Source organism: Dryobates pubescens, chromosome 24 (genome assembly GCF_014839835.1).
Source record: "Dryobates pubescens isolate bDryPub1 chromosome 24, bDryPub1.pri, whole genome shotgun sequence".
Taxonomy (NCBI): Eukaryota; Metazoa; Chordata; class Aves; order Piciformes; family Picidae; genus Dryobates; species Dryobates pubescens.
The window spans coordinates 15,736,317-15,755,823 of record NC_071635.1 but is presented as its reverse complement, the minus strand read 5'-3'; the positions used below and the strand labels follow the sequence as shown (position 1 = coordinate 15,755,823).

Sequence of the window (19,507 nt, the reverse complement as noted above, 5' to 3'; positions counted from 1 at the left end):
TGCTTGCCTGGGAGAAGAGACCAACCCCCACCTGGCTACAGCCTCCTTTCAGGTAGTTGGGGACAGCAATAAGGTCTCCCCTCAGCCTCCTCAGGGGATTGTTGAGTCCAACCCTTCTGCCAGAGCAGCATCACCCAGGGCAGGTCACACAGGAACACAGCCCTCTTGAAAGGCTTCGGAGTCAAGTCTCCGGGGGGGCAAGTGCCTGAAAGGGTTGATTTGGCAGCCTGCAAACTGACAGCGGCGGGGGTCGAGCGCTGATGACGCACAGGGGGGGCGGGAGCGGGACCGCAGCTCTCTGTTCCTCTCTGCGGCAGCTTTGCTCTCTGCCAGGCGCTCGCCGGAGCAGGGAGGCGGGACACGAAGGCAGGGGCTGGCAAGCAGGGGCTCCTCACGGCAGGCAGTGACCGCCCCTTCCCCTCTCAAGCAGCTCCCGAAGCAGACCCTTAAGCAGTTTCCCAAGCAGCTCCTTCAGCAGTCTCCCAAGCAGCCCCCAGGCAGTCTCTGAGCAGCCTTTCATCGTTCCGCACCTCGCCGCCAAGCAGCTGCCACTGCCCGGACTGGCCAGCAGAGGGCGCCCCTAAAGCCCTGCCCCTGCTCCAGGGCTTCTGCTGCCTTCGCCGCCAGGGAGTCCCCAGGCTCCTAAGTCTCGCCGGGGGGGCTCCCGCGTTCAGAGCCCCTCGTTTGACCCCAGGGGGCCAAGTGCCAAACTCCTGCACCCCAAACGATTATCCCAAATGATCCTGAGCCACAGATCTATTCCCGGCCCCTTACACCACCCCCCATCACCGCCACCGTCAGCGGCGCTCCTCGCAACAGTACAACAGCAGAGAGCAGCAACTGTGGTACAGCGCGGAGCTCATTCTGCGCTGTGCGGCCGCGCTGTGAGGGGCACGCACAGCTCTGATTAGGTGCATGAAACAAGCGATGGTTCCAAGCACCAGGAATGCCAATCCACCTAACAGACAGAAAGAGTCCTTTCGCCCGGGGTCCTGCTGGCACCGGCATGTGGCCATTAGGTTGAAAGTATGTGGTGGCATTTAGCGGCCCCAAAGGATTACGGTCCCATCCTCCAGAGTCTCTTCTACACCATTTGCATCTCCAAGCCCCAGCCCGAGGCTGCCAAGTGCGATGGGTGCCTCCAGCTTGACACCCACTTGACTCCCTGTGCCCACTCCCGTACCCATTGTACCCATTGTCTGATCGGATAGAGCTAGGCTTCGGGAGGGAGCTAAGCCAATTCCTCGAGGCTCGCATTGCTCTTTCCCTCGGTCCTACGGCTGCTGCGATTAGCGAGTCCCCTTTGGTATTCACGGGGAGTTAACTGCCTGATCCATCCTCTGTTCCTCACCTCCCGGGGACAGAGGGATTCATTTCCTGCCGCCGCCTTTAACCGGCTTCTCCCCAAGGTCTGTCAAGGGTGGTGCATTAGGGGTTGTTTGAGGGGGGATTTCCTGCACTGCCCGTGTCTGGATGAAGCTTTCTAATGTCTGGGTTGGGAGCCCGTCCATGAGGTCCCGGGGAATGACCTTCTGAAGCTCCATCTGCCACCGTCCCTGTCGGGCTAGGGACCTCTCTCTCCCGAAGCTGTCGCGGCGCAGCCCCAAGTCCTGACTTCTCCCGACGGATGGTGGCTGGCTGCTAGCCTGCTCTGTAGCCCCTGCTGCCCTGGTTTCGGCTCTTTGGGACCATACCTCCTCCCGAAGTCAATTCCTGAGCTACCTCTCCACATAGAATCATTAGGGCTGGAAGGGAGCTCCAGGCTCAGCCAGCCCCAGCCCCCTGCCATGGGCAGGGACACCTCACACCACAGCAGGTTGCTCACAGCCACCTCCAGCCTGGCTGCAAACACCTCCAGCCAGGAGGCTTCCACCACCTCCCTGGGCAGCCTGGGCCAGGCTCTCACCACCCTCCTGGCCAACAACTTCTTCCTCACAGCCAATCTCCAGCTCCCCACTTCTACTTCTGCTCCAGCCCCCCGACTCCTATCCCTCCCTCACCCCCTCCAAAGTCCCTCCCCAGCTTGCTTGCAGCCCCCTGCAGCTCCTGCAAGGCCACCAGAAGGTCTCCTGGGAGCCTTCTCCTCTGCAGCCTGCACAACCCCAACTCTCTCAGGCTGTGCTTGAAACCGGTGGGGTTTGGCCCAATCTTGCCCCTGAACGCAGGGGGTGGCATCGGTGCGCTCCTGAAAGATCAATGCATCGATCTCCTCGGCCGCCTTCCTGCGCTGCCGTTGTTTCTGTCACAACAGGGGCAAATCCGTCCCGTGGAGGCTGCACCTCATTACCCACTAACCCCTCTTTAGCCGCAGGAGGCCACACCTGAGGCTTCACGCTTCAACGAGGCACCTTCTGCCCTGGGGCAAACCTTCCTGAAGGGGTCACACCACCGCAGTTTACCCTTCTCTCCTTCAGGAGAACACACCTCAGACACCCAGGACAATTAGGCAGTATCGCTTCCGGGGGGGCTGGTCACACCTTAGTACCCACTGCCCCCTCTTCACCCCCAGGAGGGTACACAAGCACTTTTCTGTTCCCGGGCAGTATCTCTCCTGGGGGTGGTGGGGTGACACCTGAGCAGCCAGCGCCACACTATCGTACCTAAATTAGGCACTTTGTTTCCCGAGAATCCCGTACCCTGACGCCAATCAAAACCCTCCCGGTGCCGCGGTGGATAGCGCGGCAGAAGTCACAGCCCCTCGCGTTCCAGCTGGGGCTGCCTGCGGCTGAGTCGAGCTCCTGCCTGCGGCTGAGTCGAGCTCCTGCCTGCGGCTGAGTCGAGCTCCTGCCTGCGGCTGAGTCGAGCTCCTGCCTGCGGCTGAGTCGAGCTCCTGCCTGCCGCCCCACCGCGCCTCCCATGCGACTAACTTGACCTTCTCGGGAACAGAATTCAGACCCCACCAGAGTCAAGCCCCTGAAAGGCAGACTGCAAATAGATACCGGCGGGGGTCGAGCGGTGATGACGCACGCAGGGGGCGGGAGCGGGGCCAGGCGGGACCGCAGCTCTCTGTCCCTCTCTGCGGCAGCTTTGCTCTCTGTAACCAGGGCAGGGCAGGCAGGAACCGCCCCTTCTCCCAGCAGACAGCTCTCAAGCAGCTCCCGAAGCAGGCCCTTAAGCAGTCTCCCAAGCAGCCCCCAGGCAGTCTCTGAGCAGCCTTTTATCGTTCCGCACCTCGCCGCCAAGCAGCTGCCACTGCCCGGACTGGCCAGCAGAGGGCGCCCCTAAAGCCCTCCCCCTGCTCCAGGGCTGCTGCTGCCTTCGCCGCCACGGAGTCCCCAGGCTCCTAAGTCTCGCCGGGGGGGCTCCCGCGTTCAGAGCCCCTCGTTTGACCCCAGGGGGCCAAGTGCCAAACTCCTGCACCCCAAACGATTGTCCCAAATGATTCTGAGCCACAGATCTATTCCCGGCCCCTTACACAGCTGCCTTCCACCTCCGTGGTACAGCGGCTAAGGGGAGCTACCGCGCAGCAGCTCTGCCAAGCTTGGCTCCTCAAGCTCAGCTCTCGATGCCAGGGCAGCTTCCTCGCCACTCAAATGAGCTGCCTGAGGGAGCATTCAAGCCACCAGTGGAAACATCTGAGAGCCTGCCTCATGCCCGGGACTGCAGGCAGCTGGAAGGATGAGGCCATGTGGTACAACTGAGTGGGTAACCTGCTGGGGCCACGTGGTGGGACCTGAAATGTTCACCCTGCTGCAGCACACCCCTGGCTGGCTTCTGCCCAGAGAGGAGGGTTTCAGTGCCCCAAGTGCTGCTAGGCCCAGCAGCCTTATCACAGCAGCCTCAGCATCACCCTCTCACCTTCACAGCCAAGTCTCCCCACCAGGCATCCAGCACCTCGCTTGGGAACCACAAGTGATGCTTTAAGGGCTGCTCTTTGCTACTGCTGTGTCCCCTCCTCAACAGCTTCTTGAGCTGCCTGAGGAGAGACATGCAGGAGTGGAGGTGAGAAGGGGCAGACAACCTGAGTGCCATTTTCATTTCACAGCTTTATTCTGCAAGTCAAAGCTTTGTAGGCTTGCTTTCCTCCAGCTCTTTTAAAGCAGGTCTGCTTTGGTAAGGTCAAATTGCCAGCACACACGATCCCCACACCAACCATGGAAGACACATCCATTCTCTTCTGCCAAGAGCACTCACAAGCCCTCAGCCACCCAGCACCTCCAGGTGTCCCCTACCACTTCCCCAGGCATCCTGAGCTCATCCTGACCTGCCACCCAAGCCTCATGAAGTCTGTGCCTGCTTTGCAGGATTCTAGATCAACACAGGATGTGCTTTTGCTCAGATGGCTTGCAGGGGCCCAGCACACCACCGCTCCTCACCGCCAGTTTTGCCAGCTCAGTGACGGCAGGGCACTCCCCTGTGCCCTCACCGTGGCACCTAGAGGCTGCATACCTGGGACCAGCATTGAGCGCTCAGGACTCTGCGTGGGTCCGGCTTGACTTACAGCTACCTGGTGGTGTCCCCTTCAGTCTCTTCCACCTGTGCCTCCCACACTGGTGGCTCAAGTTCGGGTGCCTGGCGGGGTCTGTCCTGATGTCCAAGTACCGGCGCATTACCTGCTTCACTAAGGTGGTGTAGTGATTGTCAACACACAGCTCCCTCTCCAGGAAATGGGCAGTGAGGCTGGGGAAGAGAGGCCTTCCTCCCAGCAGCTCCTGGAGGACTTTCTGCTCTAGAGACAAGCGCCGCAGCTCGGTGGCTTTGCCGCCATCTCCTCCTTCGCCGTGCCACCTCAGGACGCGTTCCGAGGCGCCTGCGATGCGGCACAGGCTGGCCGAGGGCAGGGCCGCGCCGGCTGCCTTCCTGACGTAGAGCACCGCCCCGTGCCCTGGCCTGCTCTCGTCCAGCTGGAAGAGGGAGGCCAGGCAGTCCTGGCAGCCCAAGCCCTCGGCCAGCTGCTCCGCCACGCGGCCCACGGCGCTGGCGAGGCTCCGCGCCCGCAGGGGCAGGTCTGTCAGCGCCTCGCTCAGCGCAGAGCTGCCCGTGGGGGCCGCACAGCAGGGCCGCCGCGCCGCCGGCGGCCCCCTGCCCGCCGGGGCGCACCGAGCGCGAACGCTGCCCAGGGTCAGGTCCCTGCTGCCCGCCGGGGCCAGGCCCAAGGAGCCGGCGTGGCCTGAGCCGCTGCCGTGCGCCGAGCCCGGGGCCAGGCTGCAGGCCCCCAGCAGTTTGTGGTAGGCAGCCTGGAAGGCGGCGCAGGTGGGGCTCCTGCTGCCACAGGCTTCCAGCAGGGCCCTGACAAACTGCTCCAGAGGGGCGAGGCTGAAGGCAGAGGCGAGGAGGTGGTGGGAAGGAGAGTCTTCTGAACACAGGTAATTGGTGTAGAGCCACCTGAGGCTCTTGGTGTTGAGCAGGAAGCTCAGGAAGCCCAGCTTACGTTTGCCCTTGAGAACCAGTCTGCCCCTGGAGTCCCTGAGGGCGGTAAAGCAGCTTCTGATCTCCTTGGAGAGGTGGCCGATTTTGGTGTGATTTCCAGTCAGCAAAAGCCCCTTCAGCTGCCTTCTGCAGGCGCCTCTGCCGTCAAACAGGGCACACAGCCTGCTCATCAGGCGCAGGAACTTGGCGGTACCGCTGCAGTTCTGGAAGGAGGCCAGCCCCAGCTTCTGCAGGTGCTCCAGAGCGTCAGCAGCACCCTCGCTGAACACCAGGGTGGCAAGGTTGACCTTAAGGTAGGAGCTCTCCTTACCCCTGGGCCTGCGTGACTTGGGGCCGCTGGCTCTGGAGGCCTTCTGCTCCCGCAGAGCCGCCAGCTCCACCACGTGCTGCCACTGCACGGCGTCACCGAGCCACTCCACCTTCTGGAAGTCCTGCAGGGCGTTGCTCACCAGCTGCAGAGCGTGGCAGACGTCGTACAGGTAGGTGACGCTGTGCGCGGAGCCGGGGGGGTGCCGGAAGGTGCACTGCACCCTCTCGGGGTCCACCCTGATGCCCAGGGCGGCGGCGGCGGCGGCGCCGCGGGCGGTGGCACCCGAGGTCACGGCCAGCACCGTGACGCCGATGTTGTTCAGCTTGCTGATGGTGTGCCGAAGCAGCTGGGCGAGCAAGGGGCCGCTGGCGCCGCTCACCAGGAAGTAGCCCAGCGGGGCAGCCCAGGGGCTGGAGATGCCCACGGCCATCAGCAGGACGGCCTCCGAGGCCAGCGGAGCCTCGTCGGCGTCCAGGGCGCCCGTGCCCAAGTCGATGAAGCCTGCCCGGCGCCGGCCCTGCAGCTCCCACTCCTGCTGCCTCTGCAGGGGCACGTCCTGCACCATCAGGGCACAGTAGCAGTAGGCCTTCTCCCCTCTCTCCAGCTTCTCCTGAAGGCGTGCGAAGATGCTGCTGCTGAAGCCTGCAGCAGCCTCGCTGGTGGACAGCCAGCTGGAAGAGAAGAGGGAGGGACACAGTTAGGAGGCGGACTCCTGAGGCACCTGCAGCAACACCCAGCACCTCGCGCCACCGTGCCCAGAGCTGCAGAGCAGGGCACGCAGAGCAAGCAGCCCTGCCTTCCTCAGGGCACGCTCTCAGCTCTGTTTGGCCCTAGTGAAGGGGAGCCAAGCCTGGGGGGAAGCAGGCAGGCACCTTCCTGACATACAGGAGATCAGGAGAGACAAAAATAAACCAAACACAGACGTGCAAGTCAGGCCAATGTCAGCAACACCAGGCTGCTGGCCTTCCCCACTGCCTTTCTCCAGACTGCCAATCCAGTTTGGAAGAGGTGAAAGCCTCAGCAGCCCACATGGAATGCTCCTGGCAACCCCTTCCAAGCAGGTGCTCTGAGGGACTCGGTGTGAACACCACCCCCCGCCCGGGCTGGCATGGATAACGTCTATCTGTTGGGCATCCTCCAACTGCACCTCAGGAGTCTGCAGGGGGAGAATTCTTTCAGCTTTTTCTGGTGTGCTGTGAGGCCTTCACTGCTCTTTAACAGGTCTCACAGCAGCTCAGGCAGTAAATGCTGAGCCTACACCACCCCCTGGGCTGGGCGATGCAGCTGAGCTATGGGACACAGAGACATCTCCCTGTGCTGGCTTTCCAACAGACACTTGTCAAGATCCACTTGTTGACCTCCCAGAGTCCTTCTAAGCCCTCCCCTCATTGCTTTATGCAGTCCTTCACTTTCTCATGCTCCCTTCTTGACTTCTCCTTTCCTCAGAAAAGGCTTCCAAACGTTTCCATGACCTTACTGGGACTTGCCCCCACACCCACTACCTGGCTGGTCCCTCCCCTCTCTGGATATTACAGAGCAGGAGCATGTGCTCCTCTTTGCTCCCCAGGGAACAGCCACAACAGCCCTCCCAGGGGGCTTTTCCCACACATCTGGGAACACCTGGCACTCTCCACACTAGCCCTGAAAGTGGTGCTGGGAGGAACAGGCAACTCCCATGCTGTGACCATGAGCAATATCTCAGCTTTCAGAGATGAGGGCTATCAATAGTTCTGGGTGCCTGCTGCCCACTCTGTTTCTGTTACTAAACCAAAACAGGGGGTGGAAAAAATGCTCCTGCTGGATACTTTCAGGACAGATCCATCAGACTCTTTCCACACAGGAAAGAAGGGAGATGCTTTCTGAGAGAATGAGTGAAAACTTGCTTTGTCAGGCTGTAAGGATTAGGGAGGGGAAACATCTTCCGCAGACAGTCGTAGGCCTTTCTGTTGTAGAGTTGGAGAGCACAGGCAAACTGCCTCATCTCTAGGGAGTACTCTGCCATCTTCCTCCAGCTCTGCTGCTCACAAGGTAGATCTGCTCAGAACAAAACAAACCAAGCCTTAGAGAAGCAAACTAAACACCTCAGAACTTCACAGAGGTCAGCAGGGGACACAACACACAACACTGGCAAGAAATGCAGGCTGGGTGAGGAGTGGCTGGAGAGCAGCCTGGAGGAGAAGGCCTTGGGGAGGTCAGGTGGTGACAAAGTGCCCAGGAGCCAGCACTGGTCCCTGGCAGCCCAGCAGGCAGCTGAGTGCTGAGCTGCAGCCAGAGCAGGGAGAGCAGCAGCACAGGGAGGGGATTCTGCCCCTCTGCTCTGCTCTGCTCAGCCCCCACCTGCAGCACTGCCTCCAGCTCTGGGGCCCCCAGCACAAGAAGGACCTGGAGCTGCTGGAGAGGCTCCAGAGGAGGCCATGAAGATGATCAGAGGGCTGGAGAAGCTCCCCTGTGGGGACAGGCTGGGAGAGTTGGGGCTGTTCAGCCTGGAGAAGGCTCCAGGGAGACCTCAGAGCAGCCTTCCAGTCTCCGAAGGGGCTCCAGAAGAGCTGGGGAAGGACTTTTGGCAAGGGCTGGGAGTGACAGGACAAGGGACAATGACTTTGAGCTGGGAAGAGGGGAGATTTAGCCTAGAGATTAGGAAGAAATTCTTGACAGTGAGGGTGGGGAGACGCTGGAACAGGTTACCCAAGGAAGTTGTGGATGTCTGTTCCCCAGAGGTGTTCAAGGCCAGGCAGGATGAGGTCTTGCACAACCTGGCCTAATTTTCTAGAAGCTGTCCCTGCCCATGGCAGGGGGATTGGAACTGGATGGTCTTTGAGGTCCCTTACAACCATTCTATGAGCAGGGTGGCTGCTGAACCACACAGTCCTGTAAGCTGATGTAAGGTTACAGCTCAGCAGTGACACCTCTGTGCCTCACCCTCCTGATGGCCACGCAGTGGCCCAGCAGCACAGGCCCCACCAGGCTGTCTGGGGCCTCTTCCTACCCAGTGTCACACCATGCCTGAGGGAAGGTGTGTCCTACATGTGGCTGCTGCTTAAAAACTTGCTGGACAGGAGAGAACCCACTGATTTATGGCTGACTGTGCAATGGCTTCTTCAGGGTGTACTCAACAGAGCTGGCTTCTGGAGAGCACAAACAACAAGGTTTTCCCAGCTAAATGCCCCCCAGTCTGGAGTCACTGGTCAGCTGGAGCGGGGCATGGTTTGATCTGGCAGCCTTGGCCACAGGGCTGCAGCCTCCCTCCAATAATTGCATTTTTCAGAGAGATTTAATCCCTTGCATCCCTTGGGTGCTGCAGTTCTGACCTACATGTCACAAAGCTTCTGGGCCTCGGAGCCCAACGCTGCTCAGGGATTGCAAACCTCACAAACCTCAGCCAAGCTCACACAGCCGGGGGTGAGGGAGCAGCCCCCGAAGCACTCTGCCTCAGCAGTCCCTCCAGCAGTACCTGAGAACTGGGCCAGCAGCAAGCTCAGGGTTTCCTCAGGCAGGTGCTGCTTCTCCGCCAGCTCCCGGAGGATGGTCCCCACCGTTCGGGGCTGGGGCGCGGGGTCGCAGCTCTTGACCGCAGGCGGGGTCTCCGGCGGCGGCGGTCCGGCGCCTGCCTCCTCCTCCTTCAGGCTGTAGTTGTGGTCGCCGGCCGCGATCTCCGCGGCGGGGCTGGGCACAGGCTGCTTCAGCGCTCGGATGGAGGGCTTGCACCACCAGCCGATGCCCACCGGCTCCTAGAGGGGAAGGCAGAGGGGAGGTCACCCCGGAGCGGCGCGGCCCCGCGGAGGGCAGAGCCCCGTTACCCGCACGCACCAGGACGGGGAAGAAGCGGGAGGGCACGGCCCCCCGCCGCAGCTTCCGCCGCATGCCGTAGCGCTCGAAGTCGTCCTCGGTAAAGTGCCTGGAGCAGAGGATGGCCCCCGGGCCGGGCCGCCAGGCCTGGCGGCTCCGCGGGTCCATACGGTTCACGGCGCGGATCCATTCGCGGCGCTGCGCGGCGTCCACGGGGAACCTGCGGGAGAGGGAGGTGAGGGCAGGGAAGGCGCGGCGCCCGCGGGGCTATCCCCGCCGAGCCCCGGCCCGCACTCACTGGTGGAAGGAGATGCCGCGCTCCCGGCTGCGCCCCGTGTCGCGGGCGGTGCAGCCCAGCGCCGAGCAGCTCCGCGTCATGGCTGCCCCCAGCGCCGCCGCCGCCGGCAGCTCCGGCCCCCAGCGCCGGCTCCTATTGGCCGCCGCCGCCCGCCCGGCCTCCCCGCGCGGCATCGCCCTGTCACGGCGCGGCCTGGGCGGGAAGGCACCGCCGCAGCCCGCCCGCGCCTGCCCCCGCTGTGCGCTCAGCGCCGCCAGGCTGCCCGCAGCCCTGCCGAGCCCCGCGGGGAACGTCTGCAGGGAAGGAGCCTCAGCCACCTCCCTGGGCGACCCCTTCCAGTGTTCCACCACCCTCACGGTGAAGAGCTCTCCTGCCCAGAGGGAGGAAGAGGGCTGAGGGCAGGGTAAAGAACCCTGCAGCATAGCATAGAATGGTCCAGGCCAGAAGGGGCCTCCAAAGCTCAGCCAGTTTGACCTCCCTGCAGTCAGCAGGGACATCCCCAGCTAGATCAGGTTGACCAGGGCCTCGTTGAGCCTCACCTTGAATGTCTCCAGGGAAGGAGCCTCAGCCACCTCCCCGGGCAACCTGGTGCAGTGTTCCAACACCCTCGTGGTGAAGAACCTGTACCTAATATCCAGTCTAAGTCTCCTCTAGCCTGAAGCCATTGCCCCTGGTCCTATCCCTGCAGGCCTTTGCAAACAGTCTCTCTCCGTCCTTCTTGTAGCCCCCTTCAGGTACTGGCAGGCTGCTGTTAGGTCTCCCTGGAGCCTTCTCTTCCCCAGGCTGAACACCCCCAGCTCCCTCAACCTGGCCTCAGAGCAGAGCTGCTCCAACCCCCTGATCGTTTTTGTGGCCATCCTCTGGATCCCCTCCATCAGGTCCAGGTCCTTTCCGTGTTGTGGGCTCCAGAGCTGCACACAGCACTGCAGGTGAAGTCTCACCAGAGCAAAGTGGCAGAATCACCTCTGGATCTTTGGCAACGCTGCTTTGGATGCAGCCCAGGCTGCCACTGTTCTGTGCTGCAAGCTCACACTGCCTGCTCCTGGCCAGCTTCTCCCCCACCAGCACTTCCAAGGCCCTTTGCTCAGGGCTGCTTTCCATCACCTCCTCCCCCAGTCTGTATTGATAGTGAGGATTGTTCCAGCCCAGCTGTACAACCCTGCACTTGCTCTCATTGAAGCTCATGAGGTTGCCCTGTTGCCATCTCTCCAGCTTGTCCAGGCCCCTCTGGATGCCATCCTGTGCCTCTGGTGCGCTGACAGCACCACTCAGTTTGGTGCCATCTGCACACTTGCTGGTCCCAGTGTGGACCCCCGAGGGACACCACTGTCACTGCTATTTGAACTTCAAGCCATGGGGCACCACCCTCTGGATGCAACCACCATCCAGCCAATTCCTTATCCACCCAGCAGATCCACATGTCTACAACTTGGTGAGCAGGACGTTGTGTGGGAACCGTGTCAAAGGCCTTGCTAGATCACATCCACAGGGTCACATCCACAAGTCGTCCCTTATCTCCTGACACAGTCACTGTATCGTAGGAAGCCACTAGGTTGTCCAGGCAGGATTTGCCCCTAGGAAAGCCACGGTGGCTGTCTTGAATCAGCTCCCTGTCCTCCGTGTGCCTCAGCGCGGCATGCAGGAGGATCTCCCCGGGCACGGAGGGGAGGCTGACAGGAGCCCGCTTCCCAGGGCCCGCCTCCCTGCCTCCTCAAACATGGCTCCCATTGGCTGCTCAGCCGCCACTCCCGCCGGAAGGAGCTGCTGCCCTATGGGGCGTGGCGGCGGCTGCCGCACTTCCGCCTCGGTTTGACGGAAGCGGACAAGCCAGGCGGCGGGAACCGAGCCAACCAGTGAGCGGCAGTAGAAGGAGGAGCAGCCAATGGCAAGCAGCGATCCTCACAACCAATGGGAGCCGCGCTCGCAGTCCCTATATGTAGCGGGCGCGGGAGCGCGGGCTCCCTCTCCCTGCGCGCTCTGCGCCGGCGGCGCCGCTCGCCCGAGAGCTGTTCGGCTGCGCCTACGCTGGCCGCGGCCGCTCGGCTGCGCGCAGCGGGGAGCCGCAGCCGGGCCATGGGGCCGAGGCAGCGCCCGCCCCGGGCGCAGTGTCTGCCCGCTAGGCGACCGCGGGACCCGGCGGCAGGAGGCAGCAGCGGGGCTGCGCTCCGGCTGTTGTGAGAGGTGGGTCGGGGGCCGTGTCCAGAAGCCCCCCTAGCCACGCCCGCAGCCTGCCCCCGCCCCGGGCCGGTGAAAGGCGCCGAGTCGCCGCGGCTGGGTGGCTGACTCGGGCTTGTTGGAGCTGCTCCCCCGCGCCGAGAGCCGGGGGAAGCCCCGCTCCCGTGTCTGGCCCCGCTCCGATGATGAGCCTCACTGCTGTTCACATCATGACACTGCCATGATTACTGCTGTTGAGCTGAGGACAGGCGGCACCGGAGCTCCCGAGTTACGGGCGCCTTCCCCCGGCTCCTCGACGCCTCCCCGGGGCAGCCCCTTAACGCCTGTCTCCCTCTTCCCCAGGGCCGACCGCCGCTACTGCCCCGAGAAACCCGGAGAGACACCCCCCACACACACCCCAAAGGAGGAGGTGGCAGCACCCCCCCGACCCCCAGGACGCTCTTCCTGCGAGGGGCAGGCGGAGCTCCGCTGCCGGCCGCCCGGAAGCGGCGGGGCGCGCCCGGAAGCTGCGGCGAGCGGGAGGCGGTGCCACGGCTGCCACGTTGGAGCGGGCCGGGGACGTGTGAGCGCCGGGGACGCGGAGGTGAGGGGAGGGGGGAAGCCCTTCCTTTCCACCTTTCTCTTTCGGTTTGTGTCGGAAACGGGGCGCAGGTGCCGGTGAAGGGACGCCCCCCGCCCCCCGGCCGCGCACGGTGCGTCCGCAGCTGGAGGAGCCCTGGGGCGTGGGGAAAGGATCCGAAAAGGAGGAGGTGGATGGGGTTTAAACCGTTTTTTGCTCTCCCACCCGGCTGGCTGCTGAGGGGTCTTGAGCGAGAGGCGAGGGGGCGGTTTTTGGAGGGGGCTCTGTTCCGTGGGTTGCTGCTGTGGGCTGCTTGGTGTGTATCCTGGTGCCGCTGGAATAAGGGTTTCAGGGCAGTTGAGGCTCTGCTCAGCAGCCATCAGCCCCCTTTACGCGTCGATGTTACTCTGCAGAGGGAGACTCCTTCATCTCCTGCGGGTATGCTGTGCAGGGGATGGCCTGGCTGGCCGTGCGATGGCTTTGGGCTCACCCTGGCTGCTTCTGCCACGTCTCAGTGCAGCTGCCGGGCCCCTGGCAGTGCGGTCTCCCCACGCTCCCTTTAAGCATCACCTCTCACGGTTTTGTTTCCTAGCAAGATGAAGCTGAAGGAGGTTGATCGAACTGCCATGCAGGCATGGAGCCCTGCCCAGCAGCACCCCATTTACCTGGCCACAGGTGAGTGTCTCGGGAGCTTGCAGGCCTGGGGCTGTGTGTGCTGGCTGCTGTGAAGTGCAAGCTGGAGGGGAGGTATTTCAGGTCCTGAAGGCTGCAGCAGGTTCTATGCTGTGGTGCCCTCAGTGGAGTTCTCCAGGTGCTGTGCCTGCTGCAGGTGACAGCAAGCATTCTCTGCTCTCTGCCCAGGGTGCAGTGCTAGCAAGCCTTAGCTGCTAGTTCCCTGCCCCTCACTGCTTGTTTGTAACCTCAGTCCTTTTCTGAGTGCTGTCAGGGAGAGAGCTGTGCGTGGCCAAAGCTTTTCCTCTTCATCCTGGTTAAGAAACTCCCAACAGGCAAAGAACCCAGCAGTGGTTAGGCCACCCCTTGAGTCCTGTGTCCAGTTCTGGGCTCCTCAGGTTAGGAAAGAGGTTAAGCTGCTGGAAGGTGTCCAGAGAAGGGCAACAAAGCTGGGGAGGGGTCTGGGGCACAAGGCTGGGGAGGGGGCTGGGGCACAGCCCTGTGAGGAGAGGCTGAGGGAGCTGGGGTTGCTCAGCCTGCAGAAGAGGAGGCTCAGGGGAGACCTTCTTGTTCTCTCTGACTCCCTGCAGGGAGGTTGTAGCCAGCTGGGGGTTGGTCTCTTCTGCCAGGCCCCCAGCACCAGAACAAGAGGACACAGTCTCAAGCTGTGCCAGGGGAGGCTTAGGCTGGAGGTGAGGAAGAAATTCTTCCCAGAGAGAGAGATTGGCCGTGGGAATGTGCTGCCCAGGGAGGTGGTGGAGTCCCCATCCCTGGAGGTGTTTAGGAAGAGCCTGGCTGAGGCCCTTGGTGCCATGGTTGAGTTGATCAGATGGTGCTGGGTGACAGCTTGGACTTGATGATCACTGAGGTCTTTTCCAACCCGGTTAGTTCAACTCTGTCCTAACCATGAGGAGAGTTATGTGCAGCCACACTGAAGCAGCAGCAGCCTGACTCCATCCCAGGGTCCCTTCTTGCAGAGGCAGTGTTTCTGTGCCCCTCCTCCTGCTGCTTCTGCAGTTGCTTTTCTGTGCCTCATGGCTCTCTGACAGCCCAGCACACTCCCCTGCAGGCACATCAGCTCAGCAGCTGGATGCAACCTTCAGCACAAGTGCTTCTCTGGAAATCTTTGAGTTGGACTTGGCAGACCCTTCGCTGGACATGAAGTCCTGTGCCACTTTCTCATCTTCTCACAGGTAAGCAGTGGGGTTCCAAGGGAGCAGCAGTGGCTGTGGAGCTGCTGTGTGTGGTGGGCTGTGGCAAGACCACTTCAGGCTTATCTGCAGTAGTTGAGGAAAGAAGTTCAGCACTGGAGGGTGAAGGTGTGGTGAGTGCCAGTGGTGGTGTGGGAGACTGTGAAGGCAGTGAGCTTGGACTTGGAGAGCTGCAAGTGGTTTGTGCTCTGGCATAAGTGTGAAAGCTCTGACATGGGCTGGTGTGTTTTGATGCTGGCTATCTCAGGAGCCTCTGGGACTCTCCAGGGAGCAGCAGGAAATGTCAGGCTGTGAAAAATGCAGTCACAGCTGCCCCCACTGCCCCATCCTCTTTGCATTGAGGTGTTTCAGGGAGACTCCTGTAACTGGGCTAAACTGGGCTGTGTGTATCAAACCTCACCCTGCAGCTGGGCAGCCACCTTCCTGACTCTGCAGCTCCCTTTAGCTCTTAGCTTCTTACTCTGTGCCTGTCCAGAGTAATATTGTTCACATCAGAGGCTCCACTTTCCATCCCAGCAGTGCCTTGTAGCTGCTCTCTGGTGGCTGGTGCAGTGCTGCTCCTTGTTGTCAGCCAGCTGGAAGAACATGGTTGGAAGTGTAGGATGTTCCTGTGGGTAGAGCAGGTGGAAATGTTCATTGCCATTGGGCTGGATCTGTGACTCCTCTGCACCAGCCACAGTGTCAGAGTGGCCACTCTTTCCCTTGGGCATGGCAAGGTGCAGGCAATTATTTCACCTGTGTGTTCAAGGGAGAATTTGACCCTTTTGGAGGGGCAGCTGCTGTCTCTCTTACCTCTGGCACAAGCAGAAATTGATCAGATTCCATCACTATGTGTTCTGAAGCTCTAACTTCAAGAGCTAAGAGCCTGCAACTCTTCCCTGAAGCTCTTGAGCACCTGCAGTTTGGGCTCCCAGAGGCTGTGTTGAGAGGGGTTGAGAGTGTGTGCAGCTGAACACAGGTCCTGCCCTGCTTTGGGTGAGCAGTGGCTGTGGTAGGCTCTGCAGCAGGAAGCACAAGCTGCAAGGTGCTGCCTTTGTGCTGTGTCAGTCCTGGGTCTGGCAGAGCAGTGGTGCTGGCAGGCAGCTCCCAGCCTCTGCCCTGCAGCTGTTTGTGCTGTAGTGCAGAGGAGCTTGTGAGAAGCAGCCCCCCAGTCTCCACTGAGTGCCCTGCAAGGTGGGCAGTGCTGCTGTTAACAGATCTCTGGAGCTGCTGAGAGCAGGAGGAGGTGTTGGATCTCTCACAGTGTGCTTGTGCTGTGCTGTTTTACCTGGGACTGAAGGGACATTTCACAGTCTCACAGTATCACCAAGGTTGGAAGAGACCCCAAGGATCAGCAAGTCCAACCTGGCACCACAGACCTCATGACTAGACCATGGCTCCAAGTGCCACAGCCAAGCCCCTCTTGAACACCTCCAGGGATGGGGACTCCACCACCTCCCTGGGCAGCACATTCCAATGGTGAACGACTCGCTCAGTGAAGAGCTTTCTCCTCACCCCCAGTCTAAACCTCCTCTGGCACAGCTTGAGACTGTGTCCTCTTGTTCTGGTGCTGGGGGCCTGGGAGAAGAGACCAACCTCCACCTGGCTCCAACCTCCCTGTAGGGAGTTGTAGAGGGCAATGAGGTCACCCCTGATCCTTCTCTTCTCCAGGCTAAGCAACCCCAGCTCCCTCAGCCTCTCCTCACAGGGCTGTGCCCCAGACCCCTCCCCAGCCTTGTGCCCCAGACCCCTCCCCAGCCTTGTTGCCCTTCTCTGGACACCTTCAAGTCTCTCAATGTCCTTCCTAAACTGAGGAGCCCAGAACTGGACACAGGACTCAAGGTGCAGCCTAACCAGTGCAGAGTACAGGGCACAATGACTTCCCTGCTCCTGCTGGCCACACTGTTCCTGATGCAGGCCAGGATGCCCTTGGCCTTCTTGGCCCCCTGGGCACACTGCTGGCTCATGTTTAGGTGGCTGTCAATCAGCACCCCCAGGTCCCTCTCTGCCTGGCTGCTCTCAGCCACTCTGCCCCCAGCCTGTGGCACTGCCTGGGGTTGCTGTGGCCAAAGTGCAGCCCCTGGCACTGGGACTTGTTGAATGCCGTCCTGTAGGCATCTGCCCATCTGTCCAGGTCCCTCTGCAGAGCCCTTCTGCCCTCTACCTGACCAACATCTGCTCTCAGCTTGCTGTCAGCTGCACATTTGCTGATGACTGACTCAATGCCCTCATCCAGATCATCAATGAAGATGTTAAAGAGGCTGGGGCCCAGCCCTGCTCCCTGGGGCACAGCACTGGTGCCTGGCTGCCAGCTGGCTGTGGCACCATTCACCACCACTCTCTGGGCTCAGCCTCCAGCCAGTTCCTCACCCAGCACAGAGTGTTGCTGTCCAAGCCACGAGCTGAACTGCACAGACCACTCCTTACAGGGTGCAGTGCTCCCTTGCAAGCACTTCCCTTGATGAGCAGCACCAGGAGTCGACTTTGCCCCAGGAAATGCATTGCCCTGGAGCCTGGATTCATTTATTAATTGACCTTTAGCTCAAGATGAGGAGAAGTGCCCCAGCTGGGAGTAAATCAGGCTTGGCTTGGCTTTGCAGCAGGTGCAAGTGGCCACAACAGATAAAGCCTCCACCAAGCTTCTGCTGGTTCATCCTTCAGGGAGAGTTGTGCCCTGGTTTTACAGAGCCATGCTGTGTCTTGGCAGGAGCAGAGGGCAAGAGGAAGGCAATTGCTCACTTCACTCTGGGGGTGGTTCCTCACTCTCCTCTCCTTTCACTGGGGATTAAGCCATGCAGTGGTTTGGGTTGGAAGGGAGCTCCAAAGCTCCTCCAGTCCAACCCCCCTGCACTCAGCAGGGACATCCTCCACTGGAGCAGGTTGCTCAGAGCCCTGTCCAGCCTCACCTTGAATACCTTTAGGGCTGGGGCCTCGACCTGTTCCAGTGTTGCACCACCCTCCTGCTGCAGAACTTGTTCCTTACTTCCACTCTACATTTCCTCTTCCCTAATTTCAAAGCATTGTCCCTCAGGCTACCACTGCAGGCCTTTGCCAGCAGTCCCTCTGCAGCCTTCTTGGAGCCCCCTTCAGGGACTGGCAGGCTGCTGTTAGATCTCCTCAGAGCCTTCTCTTCTCCAGGCTGAACACCCCCAGCTCCCTCAGCCTGTCCCCATAAGGAGTGGTGCTCCAGGCTCTTGGTCATTTCTGTAGCCTCCTGGACCCCCTCTCCATCAGGTCCTGTGTTGAGAGCTCCAGAGCTGGGCACAGCACTCTGCTGGTGCAACAGTGATGCCTGTGTGACCTTAGGCCTTCCATTTCTCATAACCTTGCCTTGTGAGGTGCTGAAGTGTGAAAATCCTACCTAAGGAAAGGCTCTGCCTGGTGTCCCTGACCAGTTTCTGCTGCTCTTTGGTGAACCCCCACTGAACACTGCCCCAGCAGAGCAATGCTTCATTAGAATAGAATAAACCAGGTTGGAAGAGACCTTCAAGATCATCAAGTCCAACCTATCATCCAACACCACCTAATCAACTCAACCATGGCACCAAGCACCCTATCAAGTCTCCTCCTGAACACCTCCAGTGATGGGGACTCCACCACCTGCCCAGGCAGCACATTCCAATGAGCAATCACTCTCTCTGTGTAAAACTTCCTCCTAACCTCCAGCCTAAACCTCCCCTGGTGCAGCCTGAGACTGTGTCCTCTTGTTCTGGTGCTGGGGGCTTGGGAGAAGAGACCAACCCCCAGCTGGCTCCAGCCTCCCTGCAGGGAGTTGGAGAGAGCAAGAAGGTCTCCCCTGAGCCTCCTCTTCTGCAGGCTAAGCAACCCCAGCTCCCTCAGCCTCTCCTCACAGGGCTGTGCTCCAAGCCCCTCCCCAGCTTTGTTGCCCTTTTCTGGACACCCTCCAGCATCTCAACCTCTTTCCTAACCTGAGAGGCCCAGAACTGGACACAGGACTCAAGGTGTGGCCTAACCAGTGCAGTGTACAGGGCAGAATGACCTCCCTGCTCCTGCTGGCCATACTCTTCCTGACCCAGGCCAGGATGCCATTGGCCCTCCTGGCTGCCTGGGCACACTGCAGGCTCATGTTCAGCCTACCATCAACCAGCACCCCCAGGTCCCTCTCTGCCTGGCTGCTCTCAGCCCCTCTGCCCCCAGCCTGTGGCACTGCCTGGGGTTGCTGTGGCCAAAGTGCAGCCCCTGGCACTTGGCTGTGTTCAATCTCCTGCCCTTGGCCTCTGCCCCTCTGCCCAGCCTGGCCAGGTCCCTCTGCAGAGCTCTGCTGCCCTCTCACAGCTCAGCTCCTGCCCCCAGCTTGCTGTCAGCTGCACATTCCCTGCTGATGGACTCCATCCCCTCCTCCAGATCATCAATGAAGATATTGATCAGGCTGGGGCCCAGCCCTGCTCCCTGGGGCACACCACTGGTGCCTGGCTGCCAGCTGGCTGTGGCACCATTCACCACCACTCTCTGGGCTCAGCCTCCAGCCAGTTCCTCACCCAGCTCAGAGTGCTGCTGACCAAGCCAGGGCTTGGCTGTGGCAGTGTTTCTCAGCCAGTCTGTGCTCTGACTTGCTGCAGTGTGTGTGCTCTCATGCTGAAGCTGCTGTGGTTTGAAGAGATCTCTTGCAGGCTGCTCAGAGATCCCAAGCTTCATAACAGCAGAGTGACTGCCAAAGAGCTCCTTGCCCCCACCTGGCCAGGGTGGGTTTGCTCTCTGCTTGCCTGGGGGCTGGTCTGTGGCAGCTGCCCTGGGGTGTAGGTCATGGCTGAGCACACAGGAATGAGGGTTTGCTTGTGCAGCAGCTTCAGTGAGGTGAAGGAGGTTGGGTTCTTTTGGGTGTGGATGGGTTGTTCCTCCTGACTTAGCCTGGGAAATGGACAGGAGCCAGCCCTGGGCAGCACAGGAGGCCAAGGGCAGCCTGGGCTGCATCCACAGCAGTGTGGTCAGAGATGGAGAGAGAGGGGATCCTGCCCCTCTGCTCTGGGGAGGCCTCACCTGCAGGGCTGTGTCCAGCTCTGGAGCCCTCCACACAGGAAGGGCATGGGCCTGATGGAGTGCATCCAGAGGAGGCCACAAGGATGATGAGGGGCCTGGAGATCCTCTGCTATGGGGACAGGCTGAGGGAGCTGGGGGTGTTCAGCCTA

The 19,507-nt window shown here is 60.9% G+C and overlaps 2 protein-coding genes across 9 annotated transcripts in view; one reads left to right on the top strand and one right to left on the bottom strand.

The window, feature by feature from the left end:
• Nucleotides 1-756: 756 nt before the first annotated feature.
• THAP9 (THAP domain containing 9) lies at nt 757-9,864 on the bottom strand. Its single transcript, XM_054172518.1, has 10 exons — nt 9,765-9,864; nt 9,488-9,686; nt 9,132-9,408; nt 7,564-7,714; nt 4,662-6,351; nt 3,461-3,542; nt 2,637-2,872; nt 2,162-2,239; nt 1,062-1,199; nt 757-882 (listed from the first exon to the last, which is right to left on the bottom strand). The coding sequence occupies exons 1-10, from the start codon at nt 9,842-9,844 to the stop codon at nt 757-759; spliced, it is 3,057 nt and encodes a 1,018-aa protein (XP_054028493.1). The 5' UTR covers nt 9,845-9,864.
• A 1,891-nt stretch (nt 9,865-11,755) lies between these two features.
• The window catches only part of SEC31A (SEC31 homolog A, COPII coat complex component), a 71,263-nt gene continuing 63,511 nt past the window's right edge, over nt 11,756-19,507 (top strand). For 7 of the 8 annotated variants that reach the window (XM_054172478.1, XM_054172475.1, XM_054172474.1 and 4 more), the window contains exons 1-4: nt 11,756-11,945; nt 12,282-12,522; nt 13,091-13,173; nt 14,240-14,363. In XM_054172478.1, coding sequence (XP_054028453.1) covers nt 13,095-13,173; nt 14,240-14,363 — 203 coding nt within the window. In that variant the 5' untranslated portion in view covers nt 11,756-11,945; nt 12,282-12,522; nt 13,091-13,094. The remainder of the gene's footprint in view (nt 11,946-12,281; nt 12,523-13,090; nt 13,174-14,239; nt 14,364-19,507) is intronic. The other variant, XM_054172476.1, reaches the window with a different exon arrangement.